Raw genomic sequence first — 24,078 nt, 5'->3', positions numbered from 1 at the left:
AATTGCAGTAAATATACAATCTCCCCTTACTGCACATTTATTTCTCCAATGTACAGTAAGGGGAGGTTGCATATTTACTGCAGGTCGCAGGGGGGTCCAGTCACATTTGTTGTTGAGGCTCACCCAGCCTACCGAAAATATTTTTTTTATTCTTGGGTCACCTTTCCAGCAGCCGATGGGAACACAAATACATTTCATCACTACACACCTGCAAATGCACTTGCACAATACAGAGTCTATGCATATTTAGAAATACCTTTATCTTATCAAGACCATAATAACTGGCTTGATGACACCCCACCACATACAATATTACATGTTAGATTCGGTCCTCTGAGCAATAATAGCCCGACCTGGCCTTTATTGGCCACATATACACCACACCCTGAGGCAGCAAGGTTAGCAGTAGCTGAGATTCGCTGTCTATATATCGAGCTTACAACAATATACAGGCTGTTAGTACAGTCTGTTATGCAACATTAAATACTAACCCAGCATGTGTGGCTCCAGCACTACCACATTCGGTTACACCAGGCATTAACACTGCTACTGTACATTCGATCATGGGTAAGGTACCTGCCAAGTGGGAGGTAATTCCATTTTTGTTAGCTCAAAAAATAAATGCACTGGAAGCAGTCTTTCCACATACGGGACCTCAGAATAAACATAAAATTCTCACTATGTGCTTGCCATTCGGGATGGTTCCTACAGTTGATAACTGCAATACATGGGGCACAGCATGTGCCACACTCTATACTAATGCACACGGTACACCAACACTTGCCAATCATCCGGAAGTGTTAAAACAAATTCAGGATGAATACGGGCTGCCCTAACTCTCTGGATTTGGGAATGCCATTATTGGGCAATTTTGCCACAGTATTTTCAATTATACTAAGTAACCTTTAAGGGGAAGCGGTTGCACTAGCAGAGTGTATGCGGCTCCGGGATGTTCCTGTACAGGATCAAGAACGTCAGCTGCCCAAGATTATCACAGAGACATATTCTAGTATTGGTTGAGATAGTCTGGAGGCCAGACCAATTAAACCACAATTTCAAGGTAGATCTAACTGCGTCATTCCTATTTATGATATTTTGTTGGCTGAATAAGATTGGCTGTCAGATTTTGTCCGCAATTATTGTTATTGAAAAGTCCTTCTTGCCCCTTGTTCCTGGAAAGCTCATTGAAATGTTTGCCATTGACTGGGCAGTGGCGCAATCATGTAGTGTGGGGCAAAGATTCCCCCTACTAGGTAATACCAATAAAATCTCAACCCCAACCTCAACCACAATATCTAATAAAATATGATGCTAAAGCACCTGTCAGGGAAATACTCAACCAATTAGAGTACCAGGGTGTACTTGAACCATCAAGTTCATCAATGAATAATCCACTATTTCCGGTAGCCAAACCCGACCCCTCATATAGGATAGTCTTGGAATACAGACTTTAAACAGTCACACATGCACATTTGCAATACAAAATGCACACAACACAGCACTCATGAACAATATAGTGCGCAAAAAATACAAGACGACCCTGGATATATACAACTGTTTTTTCTGCCAAAACATAGCACCTAAAAGTAGGGACTTAACAAGTTTTAGCGCCCTTGGCACTCAGAAAAAATCTGCCTACCCTCACAAGGGTTCAAGAACAGCCCCGGACTGTTCTCAGCTCGTGTGACATATATTTTACATGACATTAACCCTGAGGGGTTGTCATATGTGGAGGACATCTATCTCACAGACGACGACCTCATGCAACATTTAAGATGCGTAGCTCACATTGTTGTAGGAATTGCCGTAATCGGCTATAAATTAAACTTCAAAAAAACGAAAATAGCCTTCCTTAGTGCCCTGTCTGTGGGCACACGAACTGTTGGATGAAGGCAAGAGCCTTGCACCCCAATTTTTAGAAACATGTGCACAACTACAACCACCAAACACAATTAAAAAGCTCCAGTCAGTGTTGGGCTTTTTAAACTTTGGCAGAACATATATTCCAGATTATGCACAACGCATTAGACCATTATGTGACTTAATATGTCCTGAAATTACCAGCAGATTCTGGACAGTCAAACAAACATGCATTCTAAAAGCTTTGCAAAAAGACATTCTTGAAGCAAAACACTTACATACAAGGGACAATAAAAAACATTTGGTCATCAGAGTAATTGCTGGTGCCATTGGTTTCACCTATGTGACATTCAATGAGGAAGAGACTGTCCTGATTGCATACAAATCACAGTTATACGCCACAGCAGAACAAAGCTTTGCTCCTACTGAGAAAATAACTCACTGCTGTTCAGATGGCAGTCCTTAAAGAGAGACCTCTGACCCAGGGAAGCACATCATTGTCGTGTCCCCCATTCCAGCCCTCGAGGCTGTTACCAAAGCTAGTGTTCCAAATGCTAAAGCACTGCATCCACGTTGGATCCAATGGGCAACATCTCTGACGGCCACTGATGTTGATTATGTGTTTGACTCAAAATTCCAGACCCAAGAATTCTTACAATATGAACTTGAGTATCCAGTTCCAGCAAATACATTGCCTATTGAACAGTATCAGACAATCTTGTGTACTGATGGTTCAGCCCACCCAGCAATAGGCCCCAAACACCAATACTCCGCCACTTGCGCAGTCGTGAGTGGTTACATGAAGGATGGCATGTTCCATCCACAAAATACTTACACACAGACGCTAGGAGATTGCACTGCACAACTTGCAGAGCTCTGGGCTCTGGTAATGGCACTGAAACATACGGATCCTGAGCAGATAACGTTGATTGTCTGTGATTCGTACTATGGTGTCCAGTCCTTCAATTATTATGGCGCCAAAATGGGTTCAGAGATTCAAAAGGCAACCCCATTAAACACAGACTTCTGTGGGGGAAAGAAGCTGAGATGAAAGAAACGCTACCTAATGTCCATGCTGTACATACACTAGGACATCAGCGTGTTGCAATACACATTGAAGGCAACACTTTGGCTGATGAGGCAGCCAAATTAGCAGTAGTGCTGGCTTCTGTTGCTGCAGTAACTCGTTCTAAATTGAAAGTGGATGATAAAACATTGGCAGCCGTGAAAGCTTCTGCTGACGGCATGCCCTTACCTAAAGCATATCCTGCCAAGTATTCCAACCGCATGACAGTCACCTTTACAGCAAAAGTTACAGTACCAGGTGTGGGAGATCGTGTGATTCCCAATAAAGACATAAGACCTGAGTTAATAAAAGCAGCACATGAGGGAGTTGCTTCTGCCCATGCTGGTGTGGGGGCCACAATTTCACTCCTATAAGCCCATTATTGGTGGCCAGGACTCTACAAACAGACCAAGCAGAATGTCCTTTGTTGTGACATCAGCTAGCAAATTAAAGGATCCACCGTCAAATGCCCAACGCAGACACCCCTCTTACTTTCCAACAAACCATTACAATGTGTGTACTTGGACCATTGAGGACGCCTGACACCAGATAGTGCATACAAATACATCCTAGTCGCTGTTGACTCATGCTCCAGATTTCTATGGGTTTGGCCACAATGCTCAGCTGACACTCAAACTGTTATTAAAGATTTGCAAGTCTTTATTGACACATATGCTGTTGCAGCTTTCCACTCAGACTGGGGCTCTGCTTTTGCCTCAAGGCCTTTCAGGGACGCCATGGCTTCATGAGGGGTCCAACTACGTTACTTGTCTCCATTTCACCCTGAGGGAAAGAGTGTCGTGGAGCGATGATACTGAGATTGAAAGCAATCCTTAACAGTCATTAAGTATTAGGCACGGGTCGTAGTTGGCTTACACACCTGAGTGGAGTCCAGAGAGCACTTAATAATCTGCCCAGAAGGTCCCTGGGGGGGCGTACTTCATAAAAATGCCTCTTTGGAACTCAAATGCATGTTCCAGATCTTCATGGTTCTGGCACGGAGGTGGCAGATACATCTTTTGACATAAATGAATGTGTCACTGTCTTGCAGGACTTACAACAGTTCCGTGATGAGAACGCATCTGCCAATGCTGCCTCCTCTGGAATTAGGGATGTCCCAGTAACATCTACTGGCTGGATTCACAAACCTGGGGGTCTAGTGCAAAAATGATTGCTGTGAAAAAGGAGTTCGGTCCTTCTTCTGGTGCACCGGTTCCAGTCCTGGGAATACACGGTACCAGAACTGTTATTCTACCACCGCTGCCTGGCTCTAAAGAGAATAGTTTTGTCTCCATTGACAATGTCAAGTTACACCATGTGGCCGATCCTGCACAGCAGACCTAGAGGACTCCTGGGTAGTACCCGAGTCCCTCCCACTACAGACCAGGATGTCCCCCTACAAGTCTTCAACAGCAACATTGAAACCTCTCCTAGCTTGGGAAGGGTGGAAAATGAGCTTTCATTGGTTCCACTAACAACTACTTCTACAATAGGTACTGGTGATAATGTGCAATTTTATACAAATTCTACACAAACGGATGGTATAGTCTACTATGAGCCACTGAGGGAGTCTTCTGAAAGTTCTCCTCTTCAAATCACAGCTCCAGTTTTTGCACAAACTGATTCAGGTTATTTTGTCGATATAAATGACACTTTCACTGACTCATCTGCCTCTACTACAACAGAACTGTCAAGAGCATATAAGATGATACATTGGCTAAACATTAACTATTTTATTTGCCCATTCAATGATCTATGGCTCTTGTTGGCTACACTTGCTTTTCTCCTCTGGATTGGGTTTGTTATTGTTTTCTTTTTTCTTATACATGGTAATTTCCTTCCAGGACGCTCTGCAGTTGAACTAGTGGATGAGGTCCTAAAACAACATTTTTCATCACACAAAATTCACAGAGACTTGTCCCTAGTGAACATTACAGCCATACCATTTTCTGATGGGATTGTTTGGGATAAAGTATTATTTGAGATATATGGGCCTACTGAGGTCATTCAAATACCATATGTATTCAAACTTTCTATGAATGATGTAATCACACCCGCAGTGGTTTCTGATGATTGGGATGTGAAAACTATTTATGCTATGATGTCTGATCTACAGAATTATACAGTATTTGAAAATGAAGATGTGTACCAATTTAAAGGAAATTATGGAGATATGTTCTGTTATAATTACTATGGACATTATTTCATTCAAAGAGCTAGTACCCCAAAGACTATTTATAAATACACACAATAGGGTAGACTGCCCGACTCCACCAGTAGGCAGTTCTAAAACGTATACTAAAAAGTTTGCATATTTTTCTGGGCACAATGTTAAAAATGCTGAGTGATATTATTTTAAATTGCCAGGAATGGAAAGTCAACATGTTTTATTGACAGATAAAAAATTTATTTATCCAGATTCCTTTGCTTCCAGATTGGCTATAGAAGGCTATGAGTACTGTTTGAAGTCGATTCACTTAAAAAATGTGTGGGGAACTAAAAACTGGCAAATAAGAGGAAAATAAGCTTTATTTAAAGCATGTATGATACCTGTTCAAATGATATTTTAAAATGAAACAGTACAACAAACAAGTTGTTTAGGCTTAGCAAACATTAAGGAACTGAATACGCCCAGTATTCCAGCCCCTGCTAAATTTTACAAATGGTAAAAGTATATAAATGAGCCTAAAGATCAGCTCAATAAATGGGTTTAAAATTGAACATTTAACACATCATTTTCACGTCCTGGTGGGTGGTTATTGTGGCCTGTAGACACCAATGGGTGTCATACTCGTTTTGTAAACTCCTCGGGGGGTTTAGAATGAATAGGCCAGACCCTCACTATGTGTTCTCGGAACACTCGGGTATAGTGACAACATATAGGCCCTCATTCTTACCTTGGCGGTCGGCGGAGAGGCGGCGGTCGGACCGCGAACAGACCGGCGGTCCAAAAAATGGCATTCTGACCGCGGCGGTCACCGCCGCGATCGACCGCCACTTCCCCACTCCGACCGCCACGGCGGTCATGACCGACGGGCTGGAGTTTGCACACTCCGGCCCGGCGGTCGACCCAAGACCGCCAAACGTATCATGACCCTGCTTACCGCCGCGGTTTTTGGCGGTCGGGAACCGCCATGCGAACCATGGCGGTAGGCACTATCGGGGCCAGGGAATTCCTTCCCTGGCACTGATAGGGGTCTCCCCCACCCCCCACTGCCCCCCACGAGTCCTCCCCCCACACCCTCCACCCCCCTGCCACCCCCCAGAGGTGGTACGAACCCCCTGCCCCCCCCACCCCGACATGCACATACACGCACCCCGACATGCACGCACCCCCAACATGCACATATGCACACCCCCTACACACACACATACACAACGGGGGCACATACCCGCACACATACATGCCGACATGTGCACCCGCCGAACTACACACATTGCCCAAAGGCACAGCAGCACCCCCCGCCCGCATGCACGCACTCACACACCCCCTCTACACACCCCCATGCACGCACACATCACACAACACCCCCCCACCCCCTCCCCTCACGGACGATCAACTCACCTTGTGCGTTGGTCCTCCGGGAGGCGACGGGAGCCATAGGGACGTGACCGCCAACAGAAGACCGCCAACAGAAGACCGCCACACAGAAATGTGGGTCGTAATTCTGGGGGCGGTGTTCTGCTGGCGTGGCGGTGGAGGTTGACCAGTCTCCACTTTCCCGCCGACCGCCAGTGTGGCTGCTGGCGGTATTCCGGCGGAACGCTCCCAGCGGTCGGAATACGCGCAGCGGCATACCGCCGCGGTCGGCGGTCTTTACCGCGGCGGTAACTCGGCGGTCTTGCGAAAAGACCGCCAAGGTCAGAATGAGGGCCATAATGTAGGGAAACTATGATAGCAATAGTTGAAGGGTTCCTCACTGGATGCGTCAAAGAACATCTATGTTTCCTGTCCAATAACAAAGATTTACAGGATTTCCTGTTAAGCCCCAGAAGGCAACGCAGAAAACGCTTCTTATATGCGGAAGTTTTCCCAACAACAAGCGGCCGCCTGGTTAAGGCAAATAAATCAGGAAAAGTTACAGAAATCAATAGCTGTTGCAGATAATGGGATTAACACCTTGTCCGACCGAATATACATCTTAAATAATATTGTGTCCTCTGCAATAGACATAGTACAGAGTGATGTATCTTTTTTGCAACATGGACAAAGTCAGCTAAGATCCATTATGCAGTTAGGTTGGACGCTACAAACATTGAAATCAGGTCGCGTTCCCTGGCAACACATGAGCGCAAGGGAAATTTTTTCAACATTTAATTTAACGCGGCAACAACAAATTATGGCTAAGAAGGAAGCAACATATGTCATGTTAAATATTGAGAAATTAGAACAGTTGCCTTTTACTGTGGCTGAAATACCATCTGCTGAGTGGCTAATACATGAGATATAAATCTGCCTATTTCTACACTTCAATTCACATCCTGTTTGAAACACATTCCAGTGGGCAGATATGAAAGGCTGGGAGATAGTTACATACACGAGGTGTTGGAGCTTCCTTTCTCGTACAAATGTTTCAATGGCATGAGAGAAGTCTTTCTTAGTGGTAGTGAATGCGAGACTTCTGTGAGGCATGTAATGCCTCTGCCTAAAACGTGGCTTGTTATCTGAAGGGAGTCCTAGTCTCCTTGATTAGACCTGCGTTCCAGGTGCTCTCAAATGGTAGCTATGTGCTCCTTAACAGTGAGAGATGTTGTGGAATGCGAGCCGGAATAGCTTATGACGTTTCGGTCTCACAAATTGTTACATGTTGCAGGAATGTCCTTTGGTCCCATATTGCTACTTTTGATGTGAATTTTGACAAGTTCAGCAGACTAAAGGCTTTATTGTTTAAAAAACATGTGGCACTTACATCTGCACGTGAGACCCATGTGCTTCAGGCTGCGAGGGCATCGGCAGAGATTCAGTCCCTTTTAAGTACAAACTTTCCAAGACGCTTTGGTGAACTCGTGGGACGAATATTTAATGCATCTAGTACTACTGGAACTGCCCACTTTTTTAAGGCTGGTGGTTCTGGTTTTGTTCACACCTTCTCCTCCATATTCGGTTTAATACCTTCAGCCATATATTCTATATTTTTTTGAGTGTTTTCGGGAAATTACTTTGGCTATAATAGGTGGCACTTTGCAGTTGCTACTTTTTTTGCGCATTGGCTGTCCCTTCACAGCAAGAAGGACTGAAAGCGCTTCCGCCAGCACAACTGTGCCGTGAACGCATGATGCAGTATGTCGGAGCACCACACCTGGAACAATTGGAGTGTGACTGGTCTTTGTAATTCCAACTGGTTGGGATTGTTTGCAGCCCGTGTTTCGGTGCCTCTGGTGCCTCTTTGAATGTGCACTGAAAGTCTGTCTTTCTACGGAGCGCTTACTTTCATTGGATGCTGATCTGTTGATGTTCTCGATGAGGGCTCATTTTCAGGCATGTGCATTGAGGGTGCGTTTGCTACGGGAGGCCCTCTATGAGGTTCCCTTTGTGGATTCTGTGCTTCTTAACTCTACAGTGGGCATGACACGGAATGCTGCTGCCTCAGCTGGAGCTCAGGCTTTAGAACACAAGGGCTCTGTGGTTTTCCTTAGACATGATGTGGATATTTTACCACCTGCCAAAGTGGAACGTCTCCTGGCTTCAATTGTCCCAGAAGTAATTGGCGATTTCCAAAATGATACTGACTACTGCATTTGTTTTTTTCTGCCGCTTGTTCAAATTGTTCTTTTTTCCTGCCTGTGTCTCTTAACTTGTCACTATTAACATTATGTTTATATGCTTTTAGTGCAAGATTTGTATTAGATTTCTTTTAACTTGAGCTTGGAACCACCTTTGACTGGCAAGGGTGGGTGTTGTATAGCTATTTCAGCCATATTTTATACAAGTTATTTTAGCTAACTAGGCCTGCAGCTATGCACTTTAACCTAGATAGATTTTATTCAACATCGCTTTATTTTTCTAGCAATAGCCACACAGTGCTGTTTTGTTTTCTCTATCTCATTGTTCTTTCGCCTAGGGAAGCATTAAGTTCTTAGTGGGACATTTATTTCACTATGTGCTTTCTCCAAGGCTACAGTCAGATAGGGTTTCCGACAAACGTGGTATGCTGTGCCTTCAACATGCACAGAAAAACACACACTCATACATGGGGACCATTTCTAAGAATGTCAGCTGTTTCATTATAAAACACCCCTTTTTCAAGCTTGAGGTATACACTTCTAATTTAAATTGTCCCTCTTCTCATTCCATCTGATAAGCAATTTGTCTTTCTATGCTTTACAAAAAATAATAAACATATTTTTATTTAGGGGATCCCCTTTTATCATTTTCCTTTGATCTTTGGATCTTTCAGTTGCCACTACTTTTGATTGCTTTTATGATACATTAGAGGAGAGAGTGAAACATTTTAGCTTGAAATATATTTACTTAGAAAAATTTAGGGACTATTGTTTAGTTAGAAAATCTTAGCAGTTTGAATTTTAATTGTAAAAGGTCCGGATATATTTTATTTAGAATGAAAACATTTAGTTTTAAAATACTTCAAAAGAAATCCTACTTCTGTCAAAACCTCGGCTCAACCTGGCAATAACTTTAACCCTGACCATTACTCTGATTTACTATTCCTTCCACTAGGCAGATTAATTATTTTAATTCCAGCTGGGTGAGCAAGCCAAGTCATTTGAAGGCTTCGTTGTGGTAATGGTCATAGTCTGAATCTCAGAATAAATGTCTATGTCTGTTAACTAAAACGTACAACTTAATAAAGTACACTATTTACCTAACACCAATGGTTGTTTGAGCGTTAACCAATTGTGGCAAGATATGTATATACCAGCAGCCAAACAAACAGGGTGAAGAATAGGAGTACCCACGATTTCATTGTTTTATTTAAGAAACAGCACCTCTGAAACTGAAGACCACTCCAGCACAGAACATACATTCAAATAAGTGAAAGTAAACTCTGCTTAAAAAATGGTTCTAACCTGGAGGGCAACAAGACAAAAAACATTAGAGGGTGAGATAATCAGATCAATATAGTGTTTTGTAATCTCCACTGTGGGGAAGCTGCAGAGTGGTGATTCCAGTAGACGACGGTTGGTCTAGCTGAATTCTGACTTCACAATAGCATTAATTACATCTTTGGCAGTTCTGAAAACGAGTTGAATGTCGAGCTTTTAACATTGAGAACCTGAAAAACCAGCAGTATTGCTGTTGCAGCAATGCATGACTCTGTATACATTATGAAATTAAAGAGTACTCTAAGGCTTCTGCCCAAAGTAATAAGTGAAAAGAGGGGATTTCATGGGAGAAGAATTGTTTTGAGATAGTTTGCTTGCAGATTAAGAGGGAGAGAAATAGAAATATTTGTCTCATAGAACTCAGAAATAAAAAATAGCAAGATATCCAGACACAGCTGGCTGTGAGAAGGTCAGGCCTGTGAAATGTGAATGTTGGAAAGGAAAAGGACACTTGAGTGTCATCCACATGTAGATAGGACAAGAAGCTAAATTAGAAGATAATGTCACTCAGGGAGGTAGTGTAAAGAGTAGCACAAGTGCAGATAATTGGGGAACACAAACAGGTAGGCGAGGTAGCAGGATAGCGTGGAGACCTGAAGAGGCAGAGAATGAGTGGTACAAGAGGAAGATGCAAACAAATCAAGGGTGGAGCCAGTGATGCCAAGACCATTAAGATTGGACAATAGCGCTGCGTGGTCAACAGTGCTGAATGCAACTGAGTTGTCAAGCAAGAGAATAGAACAGAATATGTTGAGCCCAAGTGATGTATTTGGCGAGACCATGAGAGCAGTTTGCATAGCATGCAGTAATCATTACACACGTGGAGTCAGTGTGTGAATACCAGATTTTCTTGTGGTTTTTAAAAGAAGTTGCGTAGAGGTGCATAGCTTCAGGACAAATTTAAGCAGCGGTAGAATGATAGTTATTGTGATGCATTTAGGATGCCTGTCAAAGCAGAAGAAATGATTGAATTATGAGGTCAGGCAAAGTAGAACTCGAGAGGTGTGTTTAAATGGTTTCAAGCTTAGTCAGCTGAATAGGTCAAAGACAGCCTATCATGTGCTAGTAGGCTTGACTATAAAGGACAATGGGGCTCAAAGAGGACTTGTGAATGATAGGAAGGTAAAGCCGAGAGCAGTGTGTTTAAGGTCATTCTCATATTACAATTTAAGGGGAGGAGTAAGGCACAAAGACAGCTGCAAAGAGACATGAGTGGGTAATAAATGAACAGGGAGGTGAAAATACAGAGTTAACTATTTGGATCTGTTGCTGAAGCTGCAATTGCAGGGAATAGACAACACCTTGGAAGTTCAAAAATAAAATGGATAGTTTTAAAACCCCTAGATGTGTCCCGACTCTACCTTGTCAAGGGCATACTTCCTATCTACAATGATCATTTTGTAAAAGAGTGTAAACAATTTCCCAGCAGTACCACCAGCCTTCTATGACTACACCAAGAGTGTTCTGCAGCTGGTTGTCTTGAAAAAAAAGAATAGATTTTAGCATTTGCAGATTGTTCTTCCTGGGAACCGCTATTTACTTCATGCAGTGGAACATGAACCAGAAAAGACACTTCACACTAATTAGAAAGGGGGAGACCTTTTCATCTTGCCGAAAGTAGGAGCAGAGGCGTTTTAAGGCATGGGTAAATCTGACATTCGCTCAGAGCCCCATCTTTGAAGGGGCTCTCTGGTAAAGTGATCTTTCTCTCTATTTGACATCCGTCTATTCTATTTTGTTATCTAAGCTTTTCTGTCTACTTTTACTTCTAACTCTGTCTCTTTCTGTCTCTACCCAGGGTCATCTTAAAGATAATCGGGGTCCCATGCCAGGCATATTTCAGCAAAGTTTAACATGTAATTTAGTATTCTTGCCACTATTTGGACCTGAATTAACTGGAAGTGGTAATAAATTTCAATTTTTTTCCGAACAGGGATTCCCAGTATGCCTTGCCCGGGACTTCAAGAATCCTTAAGGTGACACCGAGTAAGAGAGCTTTGTTTCATTCATGTACACGAAGAAGGAACCTTTCCTTCATTGCCTCTCCAACTCAGATCTCTCTGACCTCAGGTAATCCTAGGACAAAATGATAGAGGAGCCTTTAACCACAATGAGACCATGCCTCTAATTTGGAATGTCAGAATTCACACATAAGATTTTAGTGGCCTGAAAGTAAATCTCACTAGATTTTACTGCGGACAGTTTACTATAAAAGTGAAAGAAAATTAGAATAGAAACAGCTTATGATTTGTGTACTTTGAAATTACATCACTGTTTTTTCTTATCAGCTATCGCAATGGCTTGGTTATTGTGGGAGTTCAGCTGCAAAACCTAAACCATCCTTAGCTTCTGTTCCCAATCCATTAACACTTTACTGATGTAACTTTGCAGTTAAATTTTACTTAAGTTGCTTTGCTGGTCAAGTGGAATATAATCAAATGAGGAGCTTATTTATCACTGGTGCCTTTTATGACTAGTTGATTGTTTCTTTTAATCCGTGATCTCACTGACTCCATTGTCACTGGGAGTTCAGTCACAGAACACAGCCGTCTTCGGCACGCTACCTCCTCAAACATGTCAATGGATTTGTGCACTGGGAAAATTGCAAAACGTAGCACAATTATGCACTATATGCGCTGTGATTTACTCTAGATTTGCTTATTTGATGACTGTTTGACCATGTTATGTGATTGCTTGGCTTGTGTTAATGACATGTCAGCCTACACAGTTTTCAACACACTCGCAGAAACTTGTTTTCAAAGCACTGCTATGAGATAATCAAATAAATGCCCATTTTTATTTTGATTTTACCATAATACAAGACAAAGATCAAAACAAATCTTTTTATCATATCTTTAAGTTCTTTGAAAGTTGGCATAAAAAGTAAAAGTGCTGAAATAGAAATATTTAAAAACTTGGTAGAAACCAAACATCGTATGCTCCAAATTAAACAGAGTGAAAAGACTTCTGGGATGCATTTGGTGGTACAAATACCCAATGTGGAAGCCGTTGTTTTTTTCATCTATCATCTGTCATACTATTGATTACAGACTGCTCAGAAGTATCTTGATACGATCTGCGTTCGATCTTTCTGCGCATGCATCTTTGAAGGCATCCTCTGTTCGCATTTTATACTTTTTCAATTCAGCAGCAATTCCCTAGATTCACAGAATCAGCAAAAACTAATGGGCCTTTTTTTCAAGCCTGGGATTGAATTATGCATCAGCTTTACCCACTTCAGAAACTCACACCTCTCATTTGTATTACTCATGAAGGCGGTGCTTCTGCCCGCTGAAGACACGGGGGATTGATGAAATTATGGCTCTCTGGAGCGCCAAAGGAATCAGCAAGGAGTGATTAAAAGTCTATTAATCAACGCTGCTGAAGCATCTGTAGCATGAGCAATAATTTATTGATAAATGGATTGTACATAAAATGAATTTGGTTTTATATTAGTAGCAATGTTTATGCAAAAAGGTCCAACAAAACTTTGTGCAAGAGCAATTTCATGATGATACTTACAGCAGCTGTAAGGAGGGCAGATGAGAAAACACTCTCTCTTTGACTTCAGAAAAAGTTCCATTGACGAGGCTCCTGTGGAGAAGTAAGTGTCGTTATCATACCACTAGATATAAGTGCAAATATCTATATTTTTTACATAGAGTACTCTCGTGGAGGCTTGTGGCTCTTTTCCAAGACTTCCCTCTCGCCTCCGTCCAACGGAGGCACAGGGAGAGGATGCGTTATGTTCACTATGATGTACAATTTGATCCAGTGAAGCCTGGATTCTAACTAGGGGCTCCTGGTTGCACCGTCCACCTGCCCTTGGACATCCCATAGCAGCATAATTTACAAGACTTTAAACCAAGCAGCTTACATTTACTGTGTCACTGTGTATAGAAATTAGCTAGCTGCTTCAAGTCAAATGCCATTATCATAATAACACGTACATGCCAGGCTCTCCTACAATTATTAACAGTTTTTCAATTTTGGAGGACAAATCGATGTATAGACTGGCATAATATCAGGACAGATTTGGGGTGGGAGAGATATTTTCAGCTAAGTTCCACTTGCATAGGAAAGTCTGCATTATCTGTTAACCGTTCATTTGGCCGCCCACCTCAATGTTCAAGAGCACTCAGTGGCATAAACTGGGATGACCTACAGCTCTTGACCATGCGTTTACAACAAATACACTGAGAATGGGTTCAAAGGTTCATGCCCACACAGCATTCAAATGAGGAATTCATTAAAACACAGATACTGCGCACTGAACTGCAACATGAAAGGGGCACGCCAGCTTCAGTATTTGTACGTTTTTTTACAATGTGAATCTTTTAAAGGGGCAGTGCGAATCTCCATTCAGATTTTTTATAGCGCCTAACGTCGCCTTTCCGTTGCTTCACAGCGCTGGGTGTTTTGATAAAACGAAAGTTTCATGTAGAGCAAAGGGAAGTTAGAGTCCATTTAGATGAAATAGGAATCGTGTTCAATATTCTTCAAACACGTCTCCTGTTCCGTGCAGGATATAATTAAGTTCATGACATTGCTTGTGTAATGTTATTTAAATCATGAAATGTACAAAAATAATAATGCCTGGCCACAAACCATTACATACAAACGTCGACTGAACCCACGCCCCCATTAAAGGTATACACAACATATTCACATAAATATAATACATTAGAATAATCAGTTATAATTTTCGTCTGATAATTTAAATCTGATAATTCCCCACATACATTTGTATACGAATGTGTGTAAACGCAGGCTCGGAACATATCACTGCCGCCTTCCAGAAACGGACCCCTCTTAATTGTAAATTTCCCAAGCTTCACAGAGGGGGTAAAGAGAGGACGTAGTAACAGTAGTACTGCGCCTCTAAAGGAAGAGAAAAACAAACTTACAAGGAGCTGATGTCGCTGGCCAAGTTTCTGGGGACCCACGGAGAGCCGACGCAGATGACAGATTCCTTTGTGCAGCTACATGCGGACGGGCATTTGACGGGCGCTCTCCCCTGGACCAAATTCAGCGTGCATCCGAGCAGGACCAGTCGCCAGAGGGGGCCCCTGGGAGCCGCCATCTTCGGCCCCGGGGCAGCGCGCGCTGGGGTACCCCGTGTCCGCGTGAGGGGCAGAGGACAGAAGGCGACGTCGCTCTGGCTCGCGCTCCCTATGCTCACGCTGTCTCTCTCTGCACCATGCGATGCTGCACCCGGCTCCTGACATCAGCACTTCGCTCGCAGTAGCCGCGTTTTTTGTCCAATGAATATTTCATTAAAGACTCCATTCAGGAGAGTTTAAAAATAATCCCCCGGCATGTGGGGTTTGTGCTCCATCCCACCATCTCTGGCTAATCCGTGAATGCGAGAGGGGAGAGGGTGACCTTGGGGGGAGACATTGGAGAAGTGTCAATTATCTCTGGTGCGAATGACAGGAGTCCTCCTCCTTGCAGCCGTTTATTGGTTGCATTGGCTCAGAGCAGTAGCTAGATTGCACGGGAGAGGAGGCCTTCCCAGCAGAAAATATTACTTTAGAGCCCTATGTTAGTTCTGTTTATATTTTCTGTCATGCACCACTGTTTCGTTGGTTTTACAAATGTGATGCTCACGATCCAATGATAGCTGAAAGCTATAGACAGAACGCATGGAGGTCATAGAGGGGAAGCTTGCCCATAGATACCTCTTGTTTGCTACCCCTACACACTGAGGTCATTAAGGAAGCAAGAGGAACAGATAGTCTACAAAGCTATAAAACATGTTTTTCTGCCTACAGTTTCAGCTCTTTGCCCTTCCTCTTGTAGCAGCTAGGTGGTTGTTGCAGATTTAATGGTGGCCTCTGGTTCATTGAGTCAAGTGTATGAGGTTACTTCTGCCACACATGGAATTTTGATGAATTGATTTCCATGAGAATATGTGTTTGGGTGATGATCCCCAACAGTACATGTGTATATGACTACATTAATGCTTGTCTATGTGGTGTGTTTTCTGGGGTGACCCCCTCTGTGTTTCTTATTAACTGTTGAATATCTGATTAACAGAGTAGCAAGCAGCGACAGTTCAAATTCGAGGCACAGCTCTTTCTGTTGAAAAGGAAGATTCATCTCAGAGTTTTGAAATGTTATGAATAAAATGCAGATTCTCTTTTTCTGCTCTTAGAATTATTCCATCCTGCTACACTTTGGGTGGAGAAGAAGCATGCAGAAGCCCCCAAAGAAATAATTATAGCATGAATATTAATACTATATGGGATAACGTCCGTTTTGGAGTGGGACAAAATGTAGGCCCGGCTCCCCCCCAAAAATTGCTCTATTGGAAAGCTAGAGAAGGTATTATGGAAGGTGTCCTAGGGGCATAACAGCCACCTGTGCCTGCTTTGTGCACCCTGGAGCACTTTGACATTACAGACAGGGCCACAAGAACAGCACCTTCTGTAATACAGATAGAGCTGCCACACGTGTAGTGGCAGTACTGCATTCAGAAGATGTTCACTCATTGTCATGGGGGTGTGGCCTCATGCAAATGGTGGAATCACTTTGCCTCTGTAACCGTGCTGTATTACGGGCACAAATGCAGAAGCAAATAGGTCTTTAGGAGGCTCACTGTAAGTGCACCCCAAAAAGGTTCTGCACTGTCAGAGCAACCCTGAAGGCAGCCCATTGGATGGATCCCCCAGAGATCCCCTTACAGGCAGGTGCATTCACTTGCTGCACCTACTTGCAAGGGGATCTCTCTCCCCTCTTTGAAGGAGCAACTTTGTATTTCACTGAATGCGCTGCCCTAAGGACAATAGCAACAAGCATTGGCGTTATCAATGTTATAGTGTTTTAGTCATGTGTTATGGAATGGCATAACCTATAGCCTTTGCTTGCAAAGAAAGTTATAAAATTAAAATAGTGATACAAGTCTCAGAGCCAGGCCTATGAGGACATTTAAGGGGGATCTTGCAATTCCCAATAATATTAACTACTCTACCTCTCTTCCAGCAGCTGTCTTCTGCATAGTAAGTGGTGTCAGCACTCCAGGCAGCGATGAGAAAAGGAGGCCAAGCACCATTAGAAAGAGGCCTGTGAGAAACCAAGCGTACTAATGAACATGGATAGAACTCAGAGTAGGTTTTCCCAATAAGTATTTACCACAGGCATTCATATGCGCTGGGTATGTATTCTGAGTGGGACAAAGCGAGAAACAGTGAACATCTTATAATGTAAAACACTAGTTACATTTAATACTTACATCATGTCTATTATTGAACACCATCATTCGGAAAATCAAGCACACATTCAATTTAGAATCAATGTTTGTATGCATGCTGTAGAGTAGAAACACGTTTTACAGCAGTTACAAGTGATTTAAATGTGTTCTTTTCTTGCTGGCCAACCAATAATGAGTAGTTGCTCCTTTCTAAGCTGGCCCCCGCATGCAGGGGGGAAATAAAGAAACACCATCTGTGGAGGGAAAGAAGCGATTGGGATGGTGGCGGGTGGGAAGAGCCAGACCAAGTGAAAACAGAAGTGCTCATGTGAAGTGCTCAAAAACAAAGTAGTTCCTAAAACAGGAGCAGTGATTGGACACAATTACGTGGTCCATGCTCTGGGGGAGGGCCAAACACAGGAAGAGGCATGACATATGCATGCCCTGGACAAAGAGGAATGAAGGATGCAAGTGACATTGGAGCGAATACATATAAGTCTCTGGGTTGGCCTGAAGCCCACTGAATTGTAAACAATATGGGGGTCATTCCTACCCTGGCGGTCCGAGACCGCCAGGGTAGGGGACGGAGGAAGCACCGCCAACAGGCTGGCGGTGCTTCTGGGGCTATTCTGACCGCGGCGGGGAAGCCGCAGTCAGAAAAGGGAAGCCGGCGGTTCTCCGCTGCCCCAGGGAATCCTCCACGGCGGCATGGGGATTCTGACCCCCTTCCCGCCAGCCTGGTTCTGGCGGTTTTCACCGCCAGAACCAGGCTGGCGGGAATGGGTGTTGTGGGGCCCCTGGGGGCCCCTGCAGTGCCCATGCCACTGGCATGGGCACTGCAGGGGCCCCCTAACAGGGCCCCACATTGATTTTCAGTGTCTGCTTTGCAGACACTGAAAATCGCGACGGGTGTAACTGCACCCGTCGCACACCAGCAACTCTGCCGGCTCCATTCGGAGCCGGCTTCCTCGTTGCTGGTGCTTTCCCGCTGGGCGGGCGGGCGGCCTTTTGGCGGTCGCCCGCCCAGCGGGAAAGTCAGAATTATCGCAGCGGTCATTTGACCGCGCTGCGGTATTCTGGCGGGGGAACTTTGGCGGGCGGCCTCCGCCGCCCGCCGAAGTTAGAATGACACCCTATGTCTCTTCAAAACAACTCATGCTCTGTCTAGCCGAGACCTAAAAAGGGCCCTAATGGCAACTTATTCATCAAACTAGGGCACACTGTACCTGTTTGTGCCCCACACAGGTGTTTAAAGATGTGCCGTGGCACAAACAGAGAAAGTATGCCCTATTTGTAATAGGGCCCCAGGTAGCTAAGAAAAAGTGGCCCACACCTGATAGGCAGGGCACTTTTGAACTTGTAAAGACATGCTGTATAGGTAATCTGCAAGGTATGGGATACTGCAAGCATTTCTGTTTGCTGCAGACAATGTTTTTGGTAAAATCAGGGAAATCAACAGTAAAAGAGCCCGCATGGCCATGGAACAGGCCCACACACTTACTTGTAAGAGTAGCCCTTCAGGCACTGTCAGATTCAAGTCAAGTCAAGGATATGTTTATTTTGACCTTAGTCTGAAACCATCATAAAACCACATTTAAAATGATCCTTTTATGTATTAAATACCAATTAAAATCCCTATTTCACACTATACATACAGTTTCTACATTCCATAAGAACATATTAAAAGCCCTTGTTTAGCAGTCTGTTTAATTACTCTTGATGAACAGCACACATATTCCTAAAGCACATGTCACACCCACAAAGCACATTTCTGTTAGCAAACTACTGCTTCCTTCTGTTCATATGTACCATATTTTAAGAAGAGTGGCTTCAGGATTGCTTTCTGATGGTGACTGGATCTTCAAAGAATCTACCAGGATGTGAAGGCAATCACACTTTACCTGTAAACTACAGGTGGATTTACCCTGCTCATCAATCATTGCTGATCTCACATTGCTGCTAATGTGGCACAGGTTTATACCAATTTTTAGTCTCAAAATCTCCACTCTTAATCTGGGGTTTGGTAAAGTGTCAGTATATGGAAACCACTCATCACTCGCCAAGACTTTAAACATAAATTGAACAGAGGCTTCAATGGCGACTGCAACTGAACTGGGGTGGTGGGGTGGGACAGGGAGCAATGGGAGCGGGGGTGGGGTGGGGGGATAAAAAAAAACAAAAAAAACAAAAGCACTTACCTTCTAGGGGAGGCATGTTTGTCTCCCCTCCCCTCCGTCCTCTTCCTCTTCCCGGCTGCACAGGCTCCCAGCCACTCACAACGCTGCTGTCACCAGCATGACAGCAGCGTCGTGATTGGTCTGAGCAGTCTGCTTCACCGCTCAGACTGGGAATGGGAGCCTGGGCATTTTCTCCACTCAGCTGTGCAATACAGCTGGGTAGAGAACATGCAAAGCGTGCATGTCTGGTTGGCTGGCCCAACACGGCCGGCCAAGCAGACATGCACACTTATTGTGGTGCAAGCCCTCTTCTGGCCCCCTCCCTCTAGCACTGCCCCGCCCTGCCCCACCCCTTACTACAAGCAAAAATAAAATGATAATAACACCCCTAAGAGGCTTTCCCCTCGAGGTACTGCATGTCCTGCTCTCTGGCTTTATTCCTTATTAAGGAGCGAAGAATGCCCTTTGTAATCCCTAGCTGAAGCTTATCATTAAGAGATCCAAACCCAGAATCCTGCATATTTCGCTCAGGTTTCTTTTAGCACACTTGGCCTTCTGTGCAAGATCTCATTTTTACACATTGATGAGATCTTTTACCCCTATTCTATTTCCAGGCTTTGCCAGAATCTTCCTGTATCAGCGTAAACTAAGTAATTCCAGGATATTAATCCTGTTTACATTGTAACTTCCTGGCATTTTCCTTCCTCCTGATCTCAGTTCAATTTGCCACTTATGCATAATAATTTGGCCCCATAATGAAATTGCAGGCAAACCATAGCTACATGAGTTGTCAGCACAGGACGTAAGGACATGTCTCCATAATATTTATTAAACTTTTTTGCGCCATTTATTGATGCTAAAGATCTACCTAAGAGGGTCTCATTATGTTCTTTCCATATCAGACTTTTTTCAAACCAGACCCCTAGATACTTATATTTATTTAAAGTTTATAATTTTTTCGGCCCCAAATACCATGCAGGTTTTACAGATGTTTTCCCAAATGCCAGCACCTTGGTCATAACCATGTTTATTACTAGCTTTTTCTTGTTGCAGTACTCCATGAAATATTCAGTTTATTTTGGAGACCTCTTTCCGCCATGTTCATTATGACCAAGTCATCTGCATATTAGAGTCAAGGTTTATGGGTGCCATCCATTTTTAAGGCTGAATACCTTTGCTTCAGCCAATACAACTGGTAGGAGGAAGGGGGCCAAAACACACCCCTGGCGTAGGCCAATATTATTTGGAATATTATGGGTCAGTCTGCTGTCTTCGTCAATGATTACCTGGGCCCAATTTTGTGTATGCATACTCTGTATGATAGATAGAAGGCTTGCAGGGATTTTCAATTTAGTCAACGTTTCCCATAGGCATATCCGATCAACTGAATCAAAATCTGCGCAGAAGTCTACAAAGCAACAGAATAAATTGTCCCTTTGTTCCACTGCCTTCCTTGTGCATGATCCCAAGCTGAAGCAGTGGTCGGTCAGTGAATGGCCTTCCTTGAACACCCTCTCTTGTTTTGGTGGGACAATCTCATGATGATCTTCCCGCACCTTAAGGCTTCCTAATATAATCTTTGCGAACAATTTATCTCTGACATTGAGGAGACTGATTAATCTATAGTTTTTGGGGTTTTCTGTGTCATCTTTCTTGTGTATGGGTCTGATTATTGAGCCATTCCATGTTTCTGGGAACCTGCCAGTAGACAGAAATCCATGAAAAGCGCAATGGAAGAATGTCGTCCACCAACCAACTCTGGTTTTAATTATGATGGCGAGAAGATTATCTAGATAGTCCGCTCTAATTAATTTCAGAGCCCCTGTAACTCTTTAATATTTTGTAAGGAAAATTGTTCTTTACACTCTTCTTCTAATTCAGACCAAGCTATCCTGCTCTCATCAGCCAGGTCTGTTTCACATAATTCTTTTATGTACTTCTTCTCCCACTACACATCTTATGGTGTTCTGCTTCTTCCCGCAGTTTTGTTGCACAAGCTGACAAAACGTTTTTGTGTTCGTGGTTTCAATAGATTCTAACATATTTTTCCATCAGCTCTCCTTATAGGCAATTTATTTTTATAATTTTGTTTAAAAATATTTTCTGTTTAAGATTTTGAGTTTTTTATGATTCTCCTAATCAAATTTTACTGTGAGGTTCTTCCTTACTTCCCTTATGTGCCTTTTTAAATCTCTGCAGTCTTTATCAAACTACACATTCCCTCTCTTTGTATCTTCCTGGGCCTTTTTCTACTTGCACATTTTCCCCCTTTTAACTCCACTTGTAGACATTGTACCACCTGGAAGAATATTATCATACCAGCCCGTGCTATTAATCGGTATTTGTGCCATGAATTGGCTCTGCTGGCAATTCTTCCAATTGCCTCTCTGAAATCCTGTACTGGGAGGACTATGGCGGTCATTCTGACCCTGGCGGTCAAAGACCACCAGGGCGGAGGACCGCGGGAGCACCGCCGACAGGCCGGCGGTGCTCCAATGGGGATTCCGACCGCAGCGGTAAAGCCGCGGTCGGACCGGCACCACTGGCGGGCTCCCGCCAGTGTACCGCCGCCCCATTGAATCCTGCGCCGCCGAGGGGATTCCGACCCCCCCTACCGCCATCCAGATCCCGGCGGTCCGACCGCCGGGATCCGGATGGCGGTAGGGGGGGTCGCGGGGCCCCTGGGGGCCCCTGCAGTGCCCATGCCACTGGCATGGGCATTGCAGGGGCCCCCGTAAGAGGGCCCCTAAATGTATTTCACTGTCTGCTGCGCAGACAGTGAAATACGCGACGGGTGCAACTGCACCCGTCGCACAGCTTCCACTCCGCCGGCTCGATTCCGAGCCGGCTTCATCGTGGAAGCCTCTTTCCCGCTGGGCTGGCGGGCGGCCTGAAGGCGACCGCCCGCCAGCGCAGCGGGAAAGTCAGAATTACCGCCGCGGTCTTTCGACCGCGGAACGGTAAGCTGACGGCGGGACTTTGGCGGGCGGCCTCCGCCGCCCGCCAAGGTCAGAATGAGGGCCTATTTCTCTATTTGTGTCAGCCCCTATCCTAATTTCCAAGTGCAGGGGGTAGTGATCACTTCCTTCTTGATGTCTTACCTCAAAGCTTTTAATCTTATCAAAGAACCAAGCATGCATAAAAATATAATCATTCGGGCACATCTGTAAACCATACTTGAACGTCTGTCTAGACAGGTGATCTTGCTCCATGCACTAATTTAAACAGAACATCCCCAGTGACCCCAGTTGATTCCCAAGGGCTGCATTCAATTTGCAATCGCACATGTACGAAACCTAGCAGGATTAATATTATATGCTCTTCTTATTTCTTTAAACCGGGGGTCAAAGTTTTTCAGATTCAATCTATGATTAAAGTCACCCATCAACAGGATCATGTGCTTCTGGAAGTTTGTTCAGATCCCTTCTACATCTTCTTGAATCTAATTTAATAAATGAATGAATAAATAAATTAAACAAATAACTTGATACCAAAACAACATAAATCCAATTAGTAGGATAGGAAAAAGGAATTTTTAAAGATGTAAGTGAAAATAGCACCTAAAGGCTAAAAGTGCCACTCACGACTATCTGGTCATGCAAGACTGGGAGAAAGTCACAAGTTCAGGCTGATCACAATGGAGTGTGGGTCAGACAAAAGGAGCAGGTTAGTCCAGCTGAAAAAGTTACCTTCTCAGTCCAGCTGCAAGAGTTCTTTTCGCGTGGAAGGGGCTTTGAGGAGCAGGAAGAGTATCACAGGTGTCTGTCAAAGTAGCGCAAACACCCAACAGTCATTGTAGTAGCACGAAGATCTTGTCAGCATTGAGGGTGGTCAGGGCGGGCGCTATGCATTGGTGATCACAGCAGTGGTTGATGATGTAGCATGAACAATTGGTTTGCCGGAACTTCACTTTGGCAATGGTTGATCAGTGACAAGGTTTTGGCACCGATGGGCCCATTCATGGTCACAAAAACTTCAAGAGAGCTCAACTGAGGCCATACCAGGAGTCCAAGGCATGAGAGGCGCCCCTTGGGGATCAAGAATTCACACCAGCAGAGGCCAGCAGGGCTCAGGCAGGTCCAGTTGCAGACACAGTTGCAGGTCTAGGAAGCAGGTCAGGTGGGCAGTTGCAGGGCACCTCTTGAGCTTGCTATGCCCCTGTAACTCAGAACAGGAGGTCAGCTGGGTGACACTTGGAGTTACTTCAGCCTGGAATGAAGGGTGCAGGTTCAATCATTCTCAACAAGGAGGGCAGCAGAGCAGCATAGCAGCAGGGCAGCATAGTGACAGTCCTTCTGGCAGTAAAGCAGCACAGCAGTCTTTCTGTGGTATCCACAGGCCCAGGAGCGTACAGAAGAGTTGGTGTCTGGGGTCCAATATTTATACCTGGTGCCTCATTTGAAGCAGAAGAAGTTTCTAGAGGTTCCCAGTTGAAGTGCATAGGTTTCCTGCCGCCCCTGCCCTGGTTCCAGACTAAATACAGGGGGTGTGCAATCCTTTGTGAGAAGATAGGACACAGCCTATTCAGGAATGTGTGGCCGTACCAAACTCTGCCCTCCCATCCTTCCCGTGATGGCCCATCCAGTCACACCTAAGCTGCCTATTGCGTGTGACTCTCTAGGAGGAATACACAAACTCCAGCTACCAACTACACCGAATCATGTGACCCACAGAGAGGCTGCAGGCACTAAATGGCAAGGGCAGGAAAAAAACAACTT

The 24,078-nt window shown here is 44.2% G+C and overlaps 1 protein-coding gene across 1 annotated transcript in view; it reads right to left on the bottom strand.

Annotated features, from left to right (window-relative positions):
- Window positions 1-15,362, bottom strand: part of LGI2 (leucine rich repeat LGI family member 2) — a 171,740-nt gene extending 156,378 nt beyond the window's left edge. The window contains exons 1-2 of the mRNA XM_069202163.1: window positions 14,899-15,362; window positions 13,514-13,585 (exon numbers count right to left, since the gene is read on the bottom strand). Coding sequence (XP_069058264.1) covers window positions 13,514-13,585; window positions 14,899-15,074 — 248 coding nt within the window. The 5' untranslated portion in view covers window positions 15,075-15,362. The remainder of the gene's footprint in view (window positions 1-13,513; window positions 13,586-14,898) is intronic.
- Window positions 15,363-24,078: the final 8,716 nt, after the last annotated feature.

The sequence above is a fragment of the Pleurodeles waltl genome, chromosome 1_2, assembly GCF_031143425.1.
Source record: "Pleurodeles waltl isolate 20211129_DDA chromosome 1_2, aPleWal1.hap1.20221129, whole genome shotgun sequence".
In the NCBI taxonomy this organism is placed as follows: Eukaryota; Metazoa; Chordata; class Amphibia; order Caudata; family Salamandridae; genus Pleurodeles; species Pleurodeles waltl.
Note: the sequence above shows the minus strand (reverse complement) of the source record. Positions and strands in the feature narration are given on the sequence as shown.